Source organism: Acartia tonsa, chromosome 2, assembly GCF_053477335.1.
Source record: "Acartia tonsa isolate MP-2025a chromosome 2, ASM5347733v1, whole genome shotgun sequence".
NCBI lineage: Eukaryota > Metazoa > Arthropoda > Copepoda > Calanoida > Acartiidae > Acartia > Acartia tonsa.
Window position 1 is genome coordinate 32,200,364 of NC_137261.1, and position 22,935 is coordinate 32,223,298.

The window sequence follows — 22,935 nt, forward strand, 5'->3', positions numbered from 1 at the left end:
TTGAGTGTTTAATCGTTTCAATAAATAATATCAATCTACAGAAGGGGTAATTTTGTGTATTAACATTGAGAAAGTAATCAATTTATCGGCCATTTTCTTATCCCTTTAAATCCTTGAGACAAATATTTGAATTTTAATTTGATTTACTTTTATTTTATCTAAATTGCTCACTTAAGTAAAAAAAAATTAGATTTTAAAAATTTATTTTATGAAAAAATATTTTATAATGATTAGAATACAAAGTTTTTTCCATATTTTTTTTCTTCTTGAAATTGTATAATATTCATATTTATTTTCCTTAAGCAGATATTAATCCTTTAGTTGAATATATTTTTTTTAAAATATATGATAAAAATTTTGATTGGTTTGCCAGTAAAATTTATGCTTTTTTATCCTCTAGGTATTCTTTACTATTTTCCAAATTATACAATATTGAGTTGATCTCCTTCAAATGCTTTGTTATCCTTTCCTTTGTTATCATCACTATATTCATCAACATCCTCAATCATACCATCCTCTTCATTATCACTGCAAATTAAGATATTACAATAGATATTTGTTTTGTACTTTTACAAAAAATGCCAAAAAATCTGCTACACCTCTCACCTTATTTTTAATTCAATGAAAAGAGGAAGGTGGTAGTTTTTTTCCTATGCCTAACCCCAGCGGGGCTTAAACCTGCGGTGATCTAACTCTGAGGGTCTACACTGTACACAATTTTACGATAGATAATTTTCGTGCTTTCACAAAAAATGCCACAAAGCCTTATTCCTTCCTCTCTCTCACCACCTTGTTATTGAAATAAATTGAAAAAGAGTTTTCTTTCCTATGCCTAATCCGGTGCCCAACCATCGAGGATTACAAGTAGCCAATACCACCTAACCTAACTCGACCTAAAGTAATAAACTAAGAAATCAATTACTCCTCTTTATTTTCCATTGAAAATATTTGTCTATTCTAATAATTTTATTTTCCTGTTAAGTTCATCTTTATCCAAAATTTGGACCTCGTCTTCTGTTATCACTTCGTACTTTCTGCAGTATACCATCAATAACATACAATCAAACATTAAAACTTTTTTGCGCCATTATAATACAATTAGGGTAAATTAAGTTGTCGTTTTTTTTATTCTACTGCCCATCAGTCAGTCTAAATATAGGCATTGTTTAAAGACTCGCACTTTTCTTTTAAAAAAGCTCTCTTTTTTTCTGTTTTAAATCCTATTTTGTATCCCATTTTAGATATAAATATCTAAGTGTTACATGTTAAACTTATTTCATATCATAAATATTAATTGTAGGAGAAACTCTTCCTTTTCTTTCTCTTCTCATTGAAGTTGAGCTCGTTGCCTGTGCGGTCATCCGGGGTCTGGTTCACCTTCCCCTCCTTGCTCACCTTCACCACCTCCTCCCCATCATTACTTCCTCCCAGTTCAGCCACCAACCACAGAACCTGAATAAACAAGGATTGTTATTTCCAAAAATTGCTATTTTTTTTGAAAATGATATTTTGTTTTTCATTTAATTTTCATATAAATACTTCCAACGGAGGGGGGGGGGGGTAGGGGGCGAGGTTATTTCTTGAATGCGAATATGGATTTAAAAGTCTTTTCATAAATCGGTTTCACATTTAAACGAACATACCTTAGTTTCCGAGTAGCTTCGCTTCTAATACAAGGATTTACCTTTTCGGTGATTTGTTCTTGCATAAGTGACATACACATAGACAATAGCGTCATACCAAGAATACAATATGACATAGTAAACACCATTATCATAAACTTTTTAGGATCAGACCCAAATCCTTAAAAATAAAATAGTTATTCTTTACCATTCATAAGAAATGAAACACTTTATAAGCATCATTATCATTTTTAGGATAGGACCCCAATCCTTATGAAATCAACTTTCTTACTTCTAATTTAAACTACACAGCTAACAAATAAATTTATTCTTGTTTTTCCTTCCAAAAAATGAAAAGTAAAAACAATTAAATTAGTCAATCTTTATTTCTCTCTTATTTCTCAAGTACCAAAAATTAGTTGGGATCTAAGTTTTTAAAGATTTTTTTTTTTATTAATGAAATCTAAAACTTAGATTGACTTGGTCATTTTTAATTATCTTGGTGTATGTATGTGTGTCTGTGGTGTGTTGTCATTAATATCTCAGAAATGGCAACCGATACATAATTTCCATGAAAATTTTGTATTATTTTTCCAAGAAAAATATAAATTATACATATAATATTAAAGTAAATCATTTATTGTTCACTTTTTATTAAAACTCCGTAACCAACGAATGAATGTAAAAGTTTTGTAAGTCGAGACTAAACACAAACACCCAGTCACACACACACACACATACACACACACACACACACACACACACACACACACACATACACACACACACACACACATACACACACACACACCAATTACAAGAAATGTCAATTAGGATACAAACATCTAATTTACCAAGACTCGTTTTAAAGTTGCATTAGCATAACGTTGTAACAGCAGAATTTTTAACTGGTGTAGCCAGCAATTTTTCTGTAATTCTATAATCAAAATTGGACTTCATACATTATAAATATAATCTTTAGTGTGAGCTAATAAAATTCATTATTTTCTGAATTACTTTATATTATAATCGGTTTATAGTACGATAATGCAGCTCTGACGTCACTTATAATGTTGTTGTAGTTATTGTTATAGAAAATTTGTTAGTTTTATTGTATAAGAGCAAAAACATTGAAAAATGTATAGAATTATGTAAAAAGTTAGATGATTTAAATTTAACGAGTCAGTTCGTAAGTAATTGAGAAAATAGAACAATATGAAGAGATGCAACTCTGTTAAAAATATTTTAGAATGAAAACAGCAATGATATACATATATAGAAACTGCGTAGATATAGCAGACGTGTAATAAAGAGTAACATCACTACTAATTTACTTAAATGATCTATAAGCAGAATATCAATTTATTAGTCAAAACAAAAATGAATAGAAATTTGTTGCAAATTTACCTAAATACAGAATATTGTTAAATAATACTTACTTTTTTAAGACTTGATTATAGAGATACTCGCTTTTATTGTACCTTGTTGTCCTAGGAAACATTGTTCCAAAAATCAGATGAATGGGATAATTACAAAAAAGTACCTATATATGAGTCTAGAGGTGCATAGTCTCCGAATCCAATTGTGGTTAGGGTAACAAAACAGAAATACGCAGAAGTTGACGGCTCCCAACCTGAAATAACAAGTTAATAAAATTAAACGTCTTATTTGGATCACAATAATTCGCGGCAAAAAACAAATCGGCTACTGGAAGTCAAAAAATACATCTAAGTATATCTATTCAAAATTTTTATTTACCAATTCGATTTTGAAAATTTTCATTGATGCAACAACTATCCAAACGACAATTAACTGAAAAGCATACCAACCCCCAATGTTTATCAACTCGTTCTGCCATTCGATTGCTTATATACAATTTTGGGGGGCAAAATATCAGTGATCGATTTTTTTCCACCAATAATTATAATCTACATAATTTTGTTTATCTAAATTGTCCCATTTCCTATCCATTAAGATCACTGTGGTAATAAACGAACTGCAATAATAAGTCTTGTTGTGAAGCTTCACTGGTAAATGAAATACCTTCTGTAAGATGGAAAGCGATTGAACCAATAAAAATAAACATGAAAAGAAGAATCAAGTTTACAGTGATGGGTACTGCAACCTGATCACATAGAATAATGACAAATATAGATAGGAATTATGTAAGAGAATGTTGTTTTCTAAGTGTAGGTGAAAATTCAGGTCATATAACTGGGAAATTTCAGGAACAGGTTTTATAATAAAACTGTTCAGATATACATATATTATCGTTAAGGTAATTCCTACACTTTCCTTGCATTCGCTGTTCAGTTTATTCATGAAAAAACGAAATAAGTAAGTTCTCTACAACCTATAGGTATTATTTTACTTAAGAAAAAAATATGCTGATTCCAGATTTACTATGATATTATAATCATTCTATTCCTGTTCAGTGGGCATATACTTCTCCTTGCCGACCTCGTCCCTGCCAATACCCATGGCCTTTCTGTCCATGTCAACAGCAAGCTCGTTGTCTCGTCGTCTGGCTCGACACCATCTAAATAACAAGTATGTGTACATACAAACAATGTACAGTTAAACAAAAAGTAGGAGCCGCAGCATATAGCGCAGCTATAAGAACCTTCTCAGCCTTTATGCCACTCATAGTTTCAGCCACCAAATTTGAATGCTTAAAAAACATTCAGTAACTTTTAAATAATTAATTAAAGAAATTATAAATTCATTTAAATGAAGATAATGGCGCCAAAGTGTGAAGAATTCTCCTGTAATTAGATATGGCATACCTAAATATTAGATATACCTAGGTATATAGCTGTGAAGATTTCAATATTTCTTAAATTTGTTGACTCAGAATATTCCGTTTATTTCAAACAGCAATCTAACAATAAAGCAAAACCACAAAAAAAAGTTAAAAGGAAATTGCTTAAACGTAAGATAATAGATAAGATAATAGTGACTAAATTTTCTATTTGTTGATATAATAGATAATATAATGTGTCAGGGCTAAAATAAGACCTCTAGTACACAAAAATAGAACTCATCAGACAACCAAACCGTTAAGTATACAACCTTTTATAATGAAAATTCTAACTAAGCATGTTGTATTATGAGTTGTATCAATTATTGGGCAAATATGTATCTTCGAATGTTGTAAATCAATAAAAACAGAACTTACTGAAGATCAACATAACTGTTAAACGCTTAAGAGTAGCTGATTCGTATGGTATCCTTTTTTAAGAAGCTTCAGTCGGCCACTCAGTCAAATCTTGTCAACACTAGTTTTCAGTAGTGTTACAAAATTGCAGCAAATTTTGTTGGTAGAGAAAATTATCTCTTTTTAATTTTTAAGAAATTTTATTACTATGATCGGAGCTACTTTACATAAAATTTATTAGAATAAAAAATAGGTTTCAAACATACAACCTAAAGATTTATATCTGTGTATGCATGTTTGTGTGAGTGACTGTACGGAAGAATCATGCTAACTGATGAACCGATATGGTTCTCCTTTACAATTCAGCTTCTCATAGATCCTGTGAAGGTTTATAATTATTTTGAGGACGGTACCATTACCTTAAAAGAAATCACCGCTAGAAAAAAATTACCCCAAACCAAAACGAAAAATTTAAAAATGGGGAATGGTCGACCTCCCCTCCCAACACAAATAAATAAACCAATATTTGCTTTTTTCTTTTTCATTATCTTTTAAACTACTCTACGTTTTTTGCTATATTGAAATAAGAATTTCTGTCATAAATATGAAATCTCCTTTCTTGGAAATATTTATTAAATAAAAGACAGAGAGACATAGTGGAAGAATCTTGAACAGAGAAAAACATTTTGTATTTTTATTTAAATCGTAGTTTTTTTTGTAGTTTTAATGGTACTAGTAACTTCGCCTCTAGCACCAAGGGGCTTTTTCTTCAAGAGGAGAAAAAGTAACCTCCTTATATATATACCCACAATGTATATTGATAAAATAAACTAACATAATTAACGTTTTATTCTAAATTGTCAGTTGTTAAAGTTTAGACTACTGGCCTTTCCCTGATTTTTGTTCTCCCTGATATTCTATTAATTTTATGGAAGCTGTGTCTCTAACCCATGCATAGAATATGTATAAGAATGAAAGACAGTTTTGTAAAATATGAAAGATCACTAGAAAGGCATGATAGAATTAGGATTCAGATTTTGACCACATTTTCTCTATATTCCTTATACAAGGGATATATAATTCTAAGAATTAGGGTCTAGTGTCTTATTTTACAAACCGCAGCAATGTCACATTTTTTATGTTCGTTAGTCGAAGTGACTTAGAATAGCGGTAGAAGGCTGCAGCTCCAGGCTAAACAGTATCTGACAGAGAACCAACAATCCGCATCCAAAACCTTCTGAACATGACGGTAGGAATGCTTTAGTTTTATTGAAGTGATTAAAAGACATTACCTGCAAAGAACCCTGCTGTAGAACCATTTGAAAGTGTAACCCATCCACTGACCAATAAGTCCCATTGCAACCAACATCAATGGTATACCTAAATATAATATCCTTATACAAAAGTAACAGAATGGCTTCTGTCTGTGTGTACCAAAGGATCTGGCTAACTATTAGACAATTAGCTTTAATATACATATATAATATCTTTTAGTAAGTATACCTATATGTAAGATTAAATCGTTATAATTTTTTTTTGTTTACAGTAGACAAATTCTTATTACCATTATTGTTTGACCTTTCTTAGATTTAAATTAATGCAAACTGACTCTTATTCAATTAATTCACGATCTTTGTTTGAAGGTTTGTGCTTAAATCGAACTGATTTCATGATTACTATGAAATTGGAAAATAACTATATTTAACTCACCAACGAGAGCATACACAATACAGAATAATTTTCCACTGTTTGTTTGTGGGGCTACGTGTCCATACCCAACTGTGGTCATAATTGATACTGTGAAGAGTAGCGCACTCTCAAAACTTAAGATTTCATAATATTCAAATACCAAAAACCATAGGATTTATGGCGACAATATTTTCAACAATAAGAGCTTGAGGTCACTATGTGCATATAGTTAAAGGGGATCGACCATCCTTAAGTAAAGTATAAAAAGAAAAATAGTTTTTTAGTTGTAGGTTAAGTTTCTTAGGAGAGTTGAAAAAATTCATATATTATTTGCATTGCATGGTTCCTAAACGTTTTGGATATTTTAAAATAAATTCACAAGTTATTACAACTATTACCCTAATTATAACTAAATTATGTTTAACAAGTTTTAAACTTTAATGCTTAGGTACATTTTTTTTGTTAATTTTGTGTATAATTTTATGCAGGCATAGGCTAGGTAGCATTAGATTTTTAAAAATTGAAAAATTTTGTGGTCAGTCCATATTTGGACTCAAATATCAATATATCTAATGGGTTTAAATATTAAATTTTTCGTTCACAAAGGAAGTATTAATTAACACCTAAATTTATAATTTTGTTCAGAGGGGAAGGGTTCATATTTTCAATATTAATATTGGAATAAAAATATTCATTTTTGTGGTCAGTAAAGGCAATAAAATAATAAACAAATTTATGAATTTCTTGGGTTGGCCAGTTTTCGTTACGTGGGGGGAAGGGGGAAATTTTACAACCTCACAGATTTTTTATGACCTCTAGGTAAAACACCAAATTAATAAATATTTTGAATAATAATCACGAAATCTGAACATCAATATGTCAATACATAGTTGAATTACTTTTATCATTTTTACCTTTTTTAATCTAAAAATCTCACTGTTAGATGTATGTAATAATAGATCATTGGGTATATACATCAACTTATCTTCCATTGTCTTATCAAAGAAATCTTTAATACGATGCGATAATTATTTATACATCAATTTATCGTTCATTGTCTTATCTGTTGAATAAAAGTTTTAAAACAAGAATTACAACATCCATAAAAGCGAAGCGAAGTTTATATACAATTGAGTCCATACATACTAACATATTACTGACAACAACATCCATACATTTTTAGGGTCTTTATAAAGCTAAATCTCTGAGTACCCATTAGACTGATTGAGTTCTGCCTTTATAAAATAATAACACTGGTTTTCGCCTATTTTATTAGTGTTGGGGTTCTTTGATTTTAGAGTTGATTTGAAATGTTATAGTATAAATGAGTGTGCATTCACCTCTGTATATAATCACGTTCACTTGCTGTTTTATATTCGCAAAAAGACACAATAGCAAATTGATTCAAGACATGCTATTTTTTCAATTATAAGAAATTTGTAGTTTATACTAATTGGATTTATTATTACTTAGATCTTACGCAAGATTATCCTGTACTCTACTGAAGTGAAACTTGTAGCTGGCTAATATAACAATGCCCCTATCTAGCCCCTTTAACCTGTCCAATCCCCTTCTACTAGGTAAACGATGTCAATGATGTCCATTAAAGCAACCTAAATTAACGACTTTTTTCCTCCTGCCATAATATGCACGTAAAAATGTAAATGAAATTTGGAAGGGAATGGTCACCAAGTACATGATAGTAGTTAAAGTTTATCCATATCGGACCTTTTATTTACCTTGTAGGATAGAGAGAAATCAGGGAGGAAGGGGACATTGGACTGTAAATCATAACAGTACCCAGTGCTTTAAATCACGTTCTTTTATTTTTTTTTAATTGAAGGTTAATTTTATTTATCTTGATTGGAGAGTGTTCATCATTTTTTTAACCATTGTCTGATCCTTTAGGACCCATGGTTAGGATACAAAATAAAGAAAAAAATTGCTACATGTCTAAATTGCTATAGCTGTTCTCCGCCCACTTTATACAACTCCATCCCCCCTCCCCGATTTACTGACCACTTTGATTTTATTATTTTCTTTACTTTAACTGAAAACTAATTCAGGTATCTAAAGGGATAAGACAATGGGCGATAAATTTATGTACACCCTCAATGATGACACACAAAATTACCCCTTCTGTAGAACACAATTAGTGCTTGAAACGTTTGGACACACAATTTAATAAACCAACCATTCAAAATTCACTAATGTCCCCAAGATTCTAAGGCCAATGATTAAGAAAACGTTATTATAAAACTTTAGGGGCTAGAGTAATAAACAGCTCATTGTACCCTCTATCTATGAATCTAACCACTCCCTTTCCTGTGCTACACATATGAATTAGTAAGAGTATTAGTTATTTCGCCCCTAGTCACTATTTTACCAATAGTTTTATCTATTTATCATTAAACTAGTTCCCAAAGTCTTAAAATAATGTTTTCCTATTTGTTTGCTTAACAACCTTGGGGACTTTTATTCCACTTTGATTAGTTGATTCATTTAATTGAGTGTCCAAACATTTGTACCACCAATTGTAATCTACAGAAGGGGTAATTTTGTGTATCATGATTGGGGATGTAAATCAATTTATCGGCCATTGTCTTATCCCTTTAGATTCTGGATTTTTATCCTCCAGTAGGGGAGGGGATGGGGCAAGAGAAGTGGAAAGGAGAAATTGTTATTTTATACAGCTGCATAATTCATTTTACTAAAGTTCATAAAAATCTGGTGTAAGATCAAAGTTATAGTACATCCATTAAATAAGCATAAGAAGTAATGGAAATTGCAAATTAAATTCAAATTAAAAAGCTGAAATGTTATAAGAGTCATTAAAAAAGGTTTGAAACAAATAGGACTTGTCTATCACCCTAAAAATCAATTTGTTATGGGCACTATGGCAGACAAACCTAATATATAGAAAATATTTAAACCTATAAATTCTTTAGATAAATTTTGTTATTTCCAATAGATATAAATATATCCCTCCCATATATCTTTACTAATAAAACAGTAAGTTGAGGTTTTGATCTGAGCAAGGGGTCAAACCTTACTTTTTATAAAGCAGAGCTTTTCTGTGGCTATGGTCGGTATGTCCTTCGTTTAAACAGTATTCTGTATTTAAGAAAAAAAAATACATATAATTTTGTAAAAATAATACATTTATATTATGCTTAATTTGTTCTGCCACTCTACAAATGTTAATATTCGTCCTATCATTTTAGAGCTTCGCTTTTATGGATGTTGTCATCCTTGAAATTTTCTCAAAAGCAGGGAGGGGGTAACATTTTTAATTATCTATTGTAAAACTACAAAATACATGTGTTAGGTGTGATTGGGGTAGGGTTGGTCAAATGGGGTTAAATTATTTTTTTTTTAAGCGAAGCTTTTCTATAATTAGGATAGGTCCGTCCGTTATAGCTCTTTTCGTTAATTTAAACAGGTTAGAATTAGAAATCGTAGCAACTCTATAATTGCTACCAGAAAGTCCGTACGTCCCTTTAAAATAAGCAAATTTTTACTTTTTTTGACAACAAATTTTTGAATGTTAAAATTATCCTATTCATCTGATTCTTTGAATACTGATTTCTATTTCAACAAGGTACAATGTGATAAGCGAAGCATCTCTATAATCAAGTCCTAAAAATGTCAGTATATCCTTAAACAGTATAATGTATTTAATCAGTTTTGCAACAAATTTACTTACAATTTTGTACATATAAGCTAATTCAATAATAGCTAACCGTTACGGACGCACGGATTGGTAAGACCTAATAATAGAAAAACTTCACTCATAATAACTTATATAAACACGAATTAGATAAAAACAAATGTTTTTAAATGAATCAATTTACGAAAGATAAATAATTTCCCTAATTATAATTTGAAACAAATAATTTAGATGTTACATACTTTATGTCTTTTTTTGATTACTTATTATGATTTTAAAAAAATCAAACTAGAAGTTTTGTTGAAAATCAAAATACAATTTGATATGAATGATAAATTGATCATTCATTTCTAAATATATTTATATTTTATTTTATAATAGATATTATCGTTCCAATTTTAGTATATACACTGTACAGTGTACACGGCCACAATGAAAATAAATTTTTAAAATCGAAATTTTTTGTCTGTTTGTTTTTATTGTTTATGTTTTTGTTATCGCGCGTATGCCGCGAGATTTTGCATGATTTCCCATGACGTCATTCATATTTAGTACCCAAGGTTGGCCAGAAACGGCTAAATTCTTGTATATTCCCTTTAAGCCAGTACCCAAAGTCTGAGACTCCTAAAAATTGAATTTTCGATCCATTGTCCCCTCCCTTACTCCCTGCACTCTACTAGTGTTAATGTTTTTTTGTCCTTCCATTTCAGAGCTTTATGGATGTTGTCATCCTTGTTTGTTCATCAAATCATTCTATTTGTCTTTCTACTTAGAACTGAAAATTAATATATTTAAAATAGACAGACACACAAATAATTTAACCCCCATTACCCCCCCCCCCCCATTCACATAATTAGATATATATTAGTTGTTGTTATGTTGTCATCCTTATAGAACGTATAGCTTAATACAATTGAACATAGAACATTTAATTTCCTGATATATTTTTGCTTGTGATTGTAATATCATTAGCTGCTGCGCCCCTATATGCAGTGGTGGGTAGCCTAAAACTATCTAAAAACTTAATAGGCTTACTGGGGGGGGGGGAGGGTTTCGGATTATTTTTTATAATATTTTAATCCCTAGAACCAACGCCAGCACCCCTCCAAATAAAATTTAAGCTTCTTTGTACATATCATTTTTACTCCTCCTACTAGCCATGAAGATCGACTTTTACTTTCATTCATGATATACATATTTTTTGTCAGAAATTTAGTTTACCGGCCCAATGATGATACACATCATCCGCCTCCCCCCCCCCCCCACCCTCTCAAAAAAAAACATTTTAACCGAAGTAGAGCAAATGAGGTTAAAAATTGAGCACGCACATATATAGAAGAGTTATAGGAAAAGAGGGGAGGGTTATTCATTATTCCATTTATTAATAAAAGTTTTGAGGGAGGGCCATAAATAACCCAATACTAATACTTAAATAACAAGGATGACAACATCCATAACAGCGAAGCACTGAAACTGTAGGACAAACGAACATTAACACTTGTACTGTGTCAGAACTGAATAATCACAAAATAAAAGTTGAAGCAAAAGTGTAAATTTGTTGAAAAACTGCTTGATACAGGATAATGTTTTGGACATACTTACATTTTTAGAACTTGATTATAGAGTTGCTTCGATTGAAACATTATACTTTGTTGTCCAAAGAATTGAAGTTTGAAATCGGTAGGACAATTCTAACATGCCTAAATTAACTAAAAAAGCTATCCGTTTTCTATAATTTGTCCGTCTGCGCTCCATTAATTCATGCATGCTATTATTGTTTAGATTTAGAAAGAGTAGCAACTATGTAATACTTTTTAAAAGCGAAGCTTTTCTATAATTAGGGTTGGTCCGTCCGTCCGTACGTCCGTACGTCCGTAACGGATAGCTTTTTTCGTTAATTTAGGCAAGTTAGAATTGTCCTATCGATTTCAAATTTTGCATGGTGATTCCTTTAATAGTTAGGTACGATTTAGAAAGCGTAGCAACTCTATAATCATCACCAAAATGTCCGTACGTCCATTTTAAACATGTTGATTTTTTTACTTTTTAACAACAAATTTTTATGTGATCTAATCATCTGATTGATCTGATTTTTGGTATATTGATTCCTGGGACAACAAAGTATAATGTAATAAGCGAAGCAACTCTATAATCAAGTCCTAGAAATGTAAGTATGTCCATAAACATTATCCTGAATCAAGCAGTTTTTCAACACATTTTACTTACAATTTTGCTTTGACTCTTATACATTTATATTATGATTATTCAGTTCTGACACTATATAAGTGTTAATGTCCGTTTGTCCTACTGTTTAAGTGCTTCGCTTTTATGGATGTTGTCATCCTTGTTGTTTATTAAAAGCGAAGCTTTTCTATAATTAGTCCGTCCGTCCGTAACGGATAGCTTTTTTCGTTAATTTAGGCATGTTAGAATTGTCCTATCGATTTCAAATTTTGTATGGTAATTCCTTTAATAGTTAGGTACGATTTAGAAAGCGTAGCAACTCTATAATCATCACCAAAATGTCCGTACGTCCATTTTAAACATGTTGATTTTTTTACTTTTTTAACAACAAATTTGTATGTGATCTAATCATCCGCTTGATCTGATTTTTGGTATATTGATTCCTGGGACAACAAAGTATAATGTAATAAGCGAAGCAACTCTATAATCAAGTCCTAAAAATGTAAGTATGTCCATAAAAATTATCCTAAATCAAGCAGTTTTTCAACAAATTTACTCACAATTTTGCTTTGACTCTTATCTATAATACAAAGTAGCTTGATGTCTGTCCGTCTGTCCGTCTGTCCGTCTGTCTGTCCCTTAGGATCTCGGTAACCGCTGAACCAATTGGATTCTACTCTTCAGGGTATATACCTATTGGTCCTGTGGTGGTTTTAAGCTATTTTCTTTGGGGGTGGGACACCCCCAACCCCCCCAAAAACAAAAAAAATACCTCCCATTTTTTTTTTTTTTTTTTTTTTTTTTGTAGAGGAATTCTTTTGTAGAAATATTCTTTTGTAGAAGAATTCTTTTGTAGAAGATTTCTTTTGTAGAAAAGTTCTTTTGTAGAAGATTTCTTTAGTTCTTCTAATTTTTTTTTTGAATTTTTTTGTTGTCATCTCTTGGGGCACAGCCCCTAGAGGCTAGGGGCGAAGCCGCTAGTACATTTATATTATGATTATTCAGTTCTGACACTAAACAATTGTTAATGTCCGTTTGTCCTACCGTTTTAGTGCTTCGCTTTTATGGATGTTGTCATCCTTGTACTTATACATTTATGTTAATGTTTGATTGTACTACCATTTCGCTTTTATGGATGTTGTCATCCATGTTGATATAAACCCACCCCCCCCCCCACTTTCATATTATGGAAGGGGATGGGGGATGGAGGGTGGTGTTAATAAAGTGGATTTCAGTGGCCAAATGTTTCAAAATTTAAAATTTGTAAAAGTAACTTTGGATACTAATGTAATTAACAGCTCAATTTCTCCTCCCTCCCTATTGTATTACAGACAGTTTTCCGTGGATATTTAGATAGATAGTACCCAAATTTAGATAAGAATAATCAATTTAATGTAAAATGTATACTATGTAAATGATTTTCATATATATCGCATTGTATTACAGACGGCTTTTTTAATTAGCAGTGTCTTAGCTTTTCAACTAAGTAATAATTTAAATATCATCATTGGGTACAAACATCAATTTATCATCCATTGTCTTATCTCTTGAGATCCCTGGTTGTGAATATATGTAGAGGTTGTAAGATTAATTTAAGAAAAAAAAACAAGGATAAATAATGATATATCTTGGATAAAAGATTTGATGTCTGTACTAATTGATCTCGCTAACCCCCAAAATATGTAGGTAGAAAGAGGGGTTTTCGTTGACTTTAATTAACTAGTTATTTATCGCATCATATTATAGACATTTTTCCGTGGATTTTAATTTTGAAACAAAAAAATTATAACAGGAAAAAGGTTAAATTAAAACTAAATAGAATTATATTATGATTGTTGAGATGTTAAAAACTAATATTGTGCTAAAAGGGGGGAGGGAGTTTTGCTTTTATGTAATATGCTAATATTGCATTTTATTGCAGACAGTTTTCCGCGGATATTAAGAAATATAGTATTCAAATTTAAATTATCATAATGGTACCCATCTTACATAATTATAGTGGTACCCAATCGCGATGATATGATTTTCATATCTATTGCATTTTATTACAGACAGTTTTCCGCAGATATTAAAAAAATAAAGTACCCAAATTTAAATAATTATAATGATACCCAAACTTGTATAAAACTTGTATATATCTTGGAGAGATTTGGTGTTTTTAAATGGTAAATAGATACTCGCGTCTGTCTCAGATTTTTATTGCCCTAATTATCATTTGAATATTTTTAATAAACTTGTAAAATCATAAAGTTCATGAGAAGTTTGGAGATTAGTAATAAAGGGTTAGAAATTAAAAAAAGGGGACATAGAGGGCAATAAAATCCTGACCTGATTTTTTAATATTTTTATTCGGCCAAAATATTAAAATTTCCAGTCAATTTCACACGTCCCTAAATATCAATATTTTAATGGTAATTAACACCTTCATATTATTTTTTATTAAATTTCTACCCAGCATATGCCTGATTTTATGTTTATCATTCGAAATCAATATAGAGATATTTAGGATAATTAACAATCTTAAAGAACTATATAAAATTCAGCATTTACTTTACCTTTTTATTGTACTTAGATAATTCACCCTCCTAACCTAGTTTTTGTGCATAATGTAATGTAAACAAGGATGACAACATCCATAAGCAGAAAAGCTCAATTTTTTTAATGTATATCGGGAAAAAAAATTACTGTAGAGCAGTGTCATACATTAAACTTGATAAAAGAGGGAAATCCCAAAACCTTTAAAATCATACAACCTTTAAAATCACGAAAACTTAATAATCTAGGAATCGATCTAGCACCGCAATTGATAGACTAATCTTAATGAAACTTGATGAAAATATGTAGAGTATGAGCATATCTAATCCCTTATAATTTCAGCCGTCAATCTTGAATAGGAATAGAGAAAATCATGAAAACATAAAAATATAGGAATCGATCTAGCACCCCAATAGACAAATCTTAATAAAACTTAGTAAAAATGTTTAGAATGTAAAATTAATTAACGGACAGACAAAGTGAAATATAGAGTAGCTTTGCTATTAAAAAAGGTTAAAACATAAAATTTAGAAATATTCTTGTGAATTCTTAAACTAGAGTTCTACAAAGCCATTTAGTTATAGTAAGCTGGTAATGGATTCCTTGTATGATGCAGGGAGCAAGGGATAAGGTTGTTTGCTACTTGCAAATTTGTTCTGTTATAATATCAACACGTATTAATAAGATTAGATGTTAACTTGGTATAACATATCGATTATATTTTTTTATAACAATTAAGATCAAGTTCCTTATTTTTGACATAAAACATTAAACAAAAAATACTTTTTGGGAAGGATTATTTTTTTCTACATCATATCCTTAATTCCTGTGAATAACTTAGAAAAGAACTAGAATGCTAAAAGCTATTATTATAAATTTTCTAGATGGGAGGGGATGTTTATGAAATCGCTTAAATTTGTAAGCTAAAAAATTTCCCCCATTCTTAGGAATAACCAACCTACATTAACCTTAAGAGCCTTGTTGCGAAAAGAGCATCCTCTTATTTTTTAAACAACATGAAAATAAACAGAGGATAGTTTAGGGGAACAGTTTTTAATTATTGCTTTAGATCAGATCATATTGTGTACTAGGTATTCCCACAGGGTTAGAACAATGAAGGTGTACACCCAAAGGGGTACCCAGAAAGGTGTTGGGCTTAAGGGGAAAAAAACTACTCATCCCTAAATTATTTTTTATTTATTTTTTTAAAATGGGAGGGGAGGTTTTCAGTGCTTGACAGGCCCTTTGACGGAAATGATTCCATAGGAATAACGTATAGCTAACAAGCGAAATAAATATAAAATAGTATTTAGGGGTTAGATAAAAAGGTCGTCGATTCTACTAAGTGTTGACTCCCAACGACAGCTGAAAAACACGTATAGGTTTGGTGATTTTTTTTCAAATTAATTTCGTTGTTGGTAAAAATGGTGATTCCTCAACAGCTGTTTTTTTGTTTATTTCGGGTTAAATATTGCTAGGAGACCAAGGAACACAACATTATCACAATTCAATAGCTAGCCAAAGCTGGCTTTCTTTTAATTTACTTTTTCGAATCAATTAAATCTACGTTTCTTATTATCAAATTTTTTTTTTAAATCTGTTAAGATATTTGAATACTATGTTCCTGAAATCTCTAGAATACTCCATAGTTCCATCATAACCAGCATCATTCACTGCTTCAATTATATATCTCTCAAGAGCTTTCAGATCTTGCAGTACAGCATCCTTATTACAATTATTTTTATATTTTTAATCACTAATTTAATACTATGTCTGCTTTTGTTACATACATATACAGGGGGATTTTTTTTATTAATTTTAAAGTATAGCTTCATTCAACTCAATTATGCCTGACAAAATTAAATCATATTTTATTTTATTTTTTGAATTGGGGCAATTATATCAGAAAATAAAATTTTATGGTTTTGAAAAGATTATGCACTAAAAACCTGTTTTCCAAATTTTTTTTTCTTCTTACATTTGTGAACTGTAATAGGGGACAGGTTGATAAATAAATATTCATATAACTCAAACGTGCAAAACAAAGGGGAATTTACATTATGTAACTCAAACCTATATCTTTTATATATTCTGCCAAAATATTATTAGTGACTCTATGGAGTAGCTCCTGATTATAAAAAATACCTTAAACTCCTGTTTAGTAAAATTGTACTTTGCTTCATTGGTAGCATAGGACCAGAACTGATTTTTCAAAAATTTGACAGCGTCGTCTACATCTCTTGTTTTATCTAGTTTGGCTAGTTCCTAACAATAATTATAGGCTTATTAATCTTTACATAGCTTGTGTATCTCCCCTAATATGCACTTTTATAAATCTATACATGCAGTTAGGTATACCTATTGTAATTTCATAAATCATAGATGCAAGTTTTAAAAAAAAAATTTTTACAATTACAATTTTCAACCTATTTATTTATCTGCTGTATGAGATAAGCAAAGGTATTCCTTTTTATTATCTACTAAATATCGAATTCACTTTGTTTATCCGTAGTAATTCTAATAACTCTATGCATCGCCAACGTAATATATATTTAAATGGATTATACAAGTTGCTATTTTTTATGTATTTAAATACAATAATACCTGCACGTCTTCTCTCTCTTTTTCAAGCATCATGAATATTTCTGCTCCACCCACAGCATACACGATTACAAGGATAAATAATCCAAGATGGGAAAATAGGATGTTACCTATCACCTAAATATAATTACAAGGATAAATAATCCGAGGTTTTGATATTTTTAAACTTGTTTATGAAACCATTTGCTTCATGTTAATTTTTTAAACAATTTCCAGCATAATTATATAGCGAACTTTACAAGTTACAAAGCTAGTTCATGTTCACGACATTAGCTAAGTTTAAGAAATTGTTTACACTCGCAAGTTGCATTTTTCAACCTTTCTCACAGTTTTCAGCGTAGCCACAAAGAGCACATAGATGGTATATACAGTGTGTTTTTTTTATGAGAACTTTTTTGAAAGCAATTTTACCCCACTTATAGTTATCAGAATTTAATGATTAATGGCTTATTTTCTTTGTTTTTTAAGGCAATTAATAGAACAACAAAAAAATATTTCAGTTTTTATTTAAAAGTACAGTAAAATCTAAATTTCAAAACTTAGGTGTCAACATATAAAAATGGTTTTAGCGCAGTTTTCTTTAAAAAATGGATTTTCTGTAGTCGACTTTTGGGGGGCCAGTACTCCCTCCCTGGTTGAGATATGACCTTCAAACTTTGATATGTTCTAGTACATGTCCCTAATAGTATCTGTATACATTTTATATCATTTTATATGCTCTATATCTCAACTTTGAAGTGTTTAGCAGCCATTCTTGCAAAAGGTTGATTATTTGAGCATAAGAAAAATGCGCTAAAACCATTTTTAGATGTTGACACCTAAGTTTTGAATTTTAGATTTTACTGTACTTTTTAAATAAAAACTGAAATATTTTTTTGTTGTTCTATTAATTGCCTTAAAAAACGAAGAAAATAAGCCATTAATCATTAAATTCTGATAACTATAAGTGGGGTAAAATTGCTTTCAAAAAAGTTCTCATAAAAAAAAACACACTGTATAAATATTTGCAAAAAGTAAAGCTCATTTGGTTATATAAGTATCTGTATAATTTCTATTGTTTACTCAAACCGCGCCATTTGAATTTTAAAAAGGAAACATTTTTTAACATCCTTTTGATAGTTTTACCTTATACCAAGGTGTCCCCTTTTTGACAAAAGCATCATATGCCGCTTTTCCCATCTTTATTAGATTTTGGTCATAATCTGAAAATAATTCATTAAGTTCTCTAAAAGTTATAAACTCGAGAAAACTAAAAAAAACATTAGATTTTAAAAATAGAAACTTCAAAACATGTTTTAAAAAATTTTAATTAAAATTTGGTCATCCAATATAGTGTCAGGGAAAACCTTCAGAACCGCAAAGACTTTGCTTCAATTAAAAAGAAAAACACACCAATAAATAGGGCTAACAAAGTAGATAGACCTGTCTTTTATTCATTGTAACATTCACCATTTGTTTGTTTGATTCTCTTACAACTAAAAAGAATGAGTTTTTAATTTAGGGAATCTTCACAAGGGACTGGAATGATTGTAGACTATATTATTTGCCGACTTCCAAGTTCCTCCAATATTGCAAACAGGGCCCCTAAACTAATTTAAACCACTTATAATATATTGAATATTGACATGATTATATTAAATTTGGATATAAAACATAAACTTTTATAGTTGCAAAACACTGAAATAAATGGTAAACATCCAGGTAACTTTTACTTAATCTATTACACAAGAATTCAGACATATCGTGTATATACATATTTTACACGAACAAAAGACTCAATACAAGTCTAAACTGACCATACCAACCAAACAAATGTTTTGTGGGTGTCTGTCCGTGTGTGTGTGTATGTATGTGTGTGTGTGTGCATGTGTGGGTGGAAATATTGAACAATAGTTGACCAATACTTACTCCCCTTGGAAACCAAATCATATGCCTAGTTAACAAACGGATGCTCTTTGGGTTGAGTTTATTAAAAGTATTTTTTTTAGGAAAAATAAGAATTTAAGTTTGTAATGAATCATGAAACATTATCGTACAATTTCAATAATCATTGTCAACCGTAAAAAAGTAATTGAAAGATGTCAAAACGGACATATTATTAACGTACACTTGCTATATTTACTAGATGCTTACGTCGATTTCACATTCACTAATAGCATTTCTTATTGAATCCTTTTAATTATCCATACACTATATTTTATTACTTGTTAAGACTTTAGCCATAGTTGTTAACCATCTGAAAAACTATCTTACATGAAAATAAGACCCAATCAAAGCTTATACAAAGCTTCCTTGAAAAAAATCCATTCTGGATATCCTTGACTTTTTATAAAAAACAAATCTCTATAATTTTCAACAAAGGAAATATATAATTGGAAATATTTATAAATGCTATAAATATAATTTTATTAATATTTGAAGTTTTGTCAATGTTGTATTTCTCTTTTGGAATAACTGTAAAGAAAGGAACCAGACTTTACTTTTAGCATAGATAGATACACAAAAAATGTTCACATGCCTATTCTTATAAGTGAAAGCCAAGTATGACTTTTGTCCATTCAAATTGTCTACAATGTAGGCCCATTCTTAATTAATTCATGCCCATTTATTATTTATAGGTAACTATGCACGAGGATTGTGGACCATTATTCACGGATTTTTAATTGATTTCAACTTCTAAAGTTTTGTTTTATATGTCGTACATCCATTATTTTCTTTCAAATTGCTTTTTATTCTTTGAAAATATTTGAAAACAATAATTTAAATTCTTAAAATTCCCGGCCGCACAAAATTACATTTTTTCAAAATTATTATTATAATCATTATCTTGTACCTAACTCAAATTAAAATTAAATAAACTAATAACATGAAATAATTATTTAGAAATACAAATAATATGATACATATCTTAGAACAGGGTTAACAAAGATGTAGAGAAACTTTTAGCAAATGTTAAATTGAAAATATAATAAATTTTTCAGATTTATCTAATTGTATAATCATCAGATGAAAAAGTTTATGCTCATAATTTTCAAAAATTTTAAATACTAAAAAAATAAATTTAAGCAAATTTTGATATGAGAATCTAACTGTTTGTTATGAAAAAAATAAATCATTTATTTTTGCCGAAAAGTTAGCGTAGAATAGCCTTCATCCATTTAAATTATACCTTATCTATTACTTTGCTTGTAATATGGATAGATAGACTGCATATTATAACCCTTTTTATTAAATAATGACGGTCATACTAAAATTGGTTTTTCGCTTTGCTTCAATATCTCCTATAAATCTTTGTTACCTTGAATTTAGATAAAGAAAATATATTTAGTAAAGGTTTATATAAATCAAAACAAGGGTGACAACTATCAAAATAGCGAAGCTTAGAGTAAACATTAACAACTAGAATAGATTAACAGCAACTACGGAAAAAATCTATGTAAGTATATGTATCAAAGTTGCCTTAATATACGAATTAATTTAAAGGTAAATTTTACTTAATTTTGTTCATTTGTCCTAGAAATTATTATTTTAAAATTCAAAAAATTAGGATTATGCGGTGTAAAAATTGGTTTCAAATTGCAAAAAATCAAGTGTTTGAAATGAACCAACATACTTAATGGTAATAATGATTTTACAGATACCACACATTTTAATATATTCTTATTTCTTACGTGTTACAAAATTTGAAAGAGATTTAATAATACTAACAGCGTAGCTAACCTTGTTGAATAATCCTAAATGTAGAAAATCTTGGCTTTTAAAAAGAATTATATTTATGAATAATGTACTTGTCATAAATATAATGTTATTGCATACCATACAAAGATTTATATTATAAGAATAAAAAGAAAAATGCATTTTTAAAAGCAACGCTTTTCTGCATGTAGGGTTCTTCCTCCTGTGCGTCCGGTATGGATAGCTCTAATGGAAAACCTATAAATGCTAAATTTTGTCTTTTTAAACTATAACGGGGATTTTGTTACTAGGATTATACGATTATCATTAATCATTATATATAATAATTAAATGAGAAAATTACCTTTATTTCAAGCCATCTTTAACATCAAATTTTTGTAAAGGAATAACTTACTATAATATTAAAATACGGTATCTAAATATTTGTTAGTATGTCGTAAACTTAACTTTTATGGGTGTTGTCATTTTTGTTTTCCAACTGAAACATCACATTAATGTTTATTTTTTGCAACATAAAAGAAAAAAGTTTTAAGTGGGAAATTTTTTTAAAGCAATGCTGATTTATAAAATTTAAGAGTGAGGTTATAGCTGAGTTAATAAAAAAGTAACATAAATTAGGTATTTTAGCCCTTGTAAGAAGCTATAAGCGTAGAGGCCTTTATTATATTAGGTTCTTCTAAAATATTTTTATAGATAATCTAATCTAAAAAATTATGTTAAACTCACTTCTTTTAAAACATTAAATAATGGAACGACGGGGGTGTATATGTGAGCCACTGTAGGTTGATGTAAATATTTCTGGCATACCATTTTATAACCATTATCCAATCTCCCTTTGGCTACACATATCCATAACTTACATTTATTTAAATCTTTCTCAAATATCCTTTCTCTTTCACTTTAACTTTGATAAAGCATCAAATAGATCTTTATTTCCTTATTTTACTATCTGATTTGCCTTTGCTTAGATTTGGTATCATAGGAAATCACATTTTTCTTATTTAAAATCCTCTGGTTGTTGGGAAGTTGATAGATACAAATCTCGACCCAACTTTAGACAAAAATTGTTAGGTTAGGGAGAATTCCTTGGCCAAAATAAGTAAGGACTTACAGACAAAGTTGGTGCAACCCTCTATTCATAACTACGTCACAAGTCTTCCATAGGCTATCCAGGCTACTTATTTCAATTTCTTAATATTTTCTATTTCAAAATACTGAAAGTCAAATGCTATGGTTAAGTCAAACTGCTTATTAATACCTATAAAATTATGGAAAATGATAAAGTAAAATAATCTCTTTATTAACCCTAAAGTTATTGTTCATGCATTTCCATGCTATCATTACTTTCCTCAAGAGAATCATATATCTTTTTTATCCATGTAATATTTAATCTTTGCTGTTATTGAGTAAAGCAGAAGTTTAGGCTTAATCAGGGTTTCTTTATTATCACAATACTTAAGAATTACAGCCAAATTAAACTTAATCTCTGCTAGTGTTCTGCTGTTGCACATCTATGATTATCAATCTTTAGGCTCAACTTCTAGGAGGCAATCAATGAAGTTGGCACCCGACTTTAGCTCATTTGTACTCAAACATACTTTTCATACCCATGACATCATTAACCACGGTTGGGGACTAATATTATTTTTACTTTAGCAGGCAATGATTATGATTATCCCTATTATATAACAGAATTAATGTTTGTATAACTTTATGTCTGTCTTTGTGTACGTTAAGGTCTCGATAACAACAGGGCCGATATGGTTCTTCTCTACTATGAT

General features: G+C 29.8%; 2 protein-coding genes across 2 annotated transcripts in view; both read right to left on the minus strand.

Moving 5' to 3' along the window:
* Window positions 1–22,935, minus strand: part of dock (SH2/SH3 adaptor protein dock) — a 592,107-nt gene that overhangs the window by 235,166 nt on the left and 334,006 nt on the right. The gene's annotated exons all lie outside the window — the stretch shown is intronic.
* LOC145311201 (potassium channel subfamily K member 15-like) lies at window positions 193–19,060 on the minus strand. Its single transcript, XM_080150515.1, has 14 exons — window positions 18,881–19,060; window positions 18,584–18,660; window positions 17,462–17,575; window positions 17,003–17,122; window positions 16,482–16,582; window positions 6,490–6,602; window positions 6,072–6,159; window positions 4,049–4,161; window positions 3,666–3,746; window positions 3,166–3,255; window positions 1,685–1,803; window positions 1,313–1,452; window positions 975–1,034; window positions 193–528 (listed from the first exon to the last, which is right to left on the minus strand). Exons 2-14 carry the CDS (start codon window positions 18,635–18,637, stop codon window positions 423–425), a joined length of 1,299 nt encoding a protein of 432 aa, XP_080006641.1. The 5' UTR covers window positions 18,638–18,660; window positions 18,881–19,060; the 3' UTR covers window positions 193–422.

Bases quoted from the DNA above. Each gene is read 5' to 3' on its own strand.
- LOC145311201 (XM_080150515.1), bottom strand. From the start codon at position 18,637: ATGGGAAAAGCGGCATATGATGCTTTTGTCAAAAAGGGGACACCTTGG. The intron at 4,162-6,071 runs GTAATGTCTTTT...CTTGTTATTTAG, and splicing joins TACAGCAGGGTTCTTTGCAG to ATGGTGTCGAGCCAGACGAC. The intron at 3,256-3,665 runs GTATTTCATTTA...TTGTTATTTCAG, and splicing joins CGCTTTCCATCTTACAGAAG to GTTGGGAGCCGTCAACTTCT.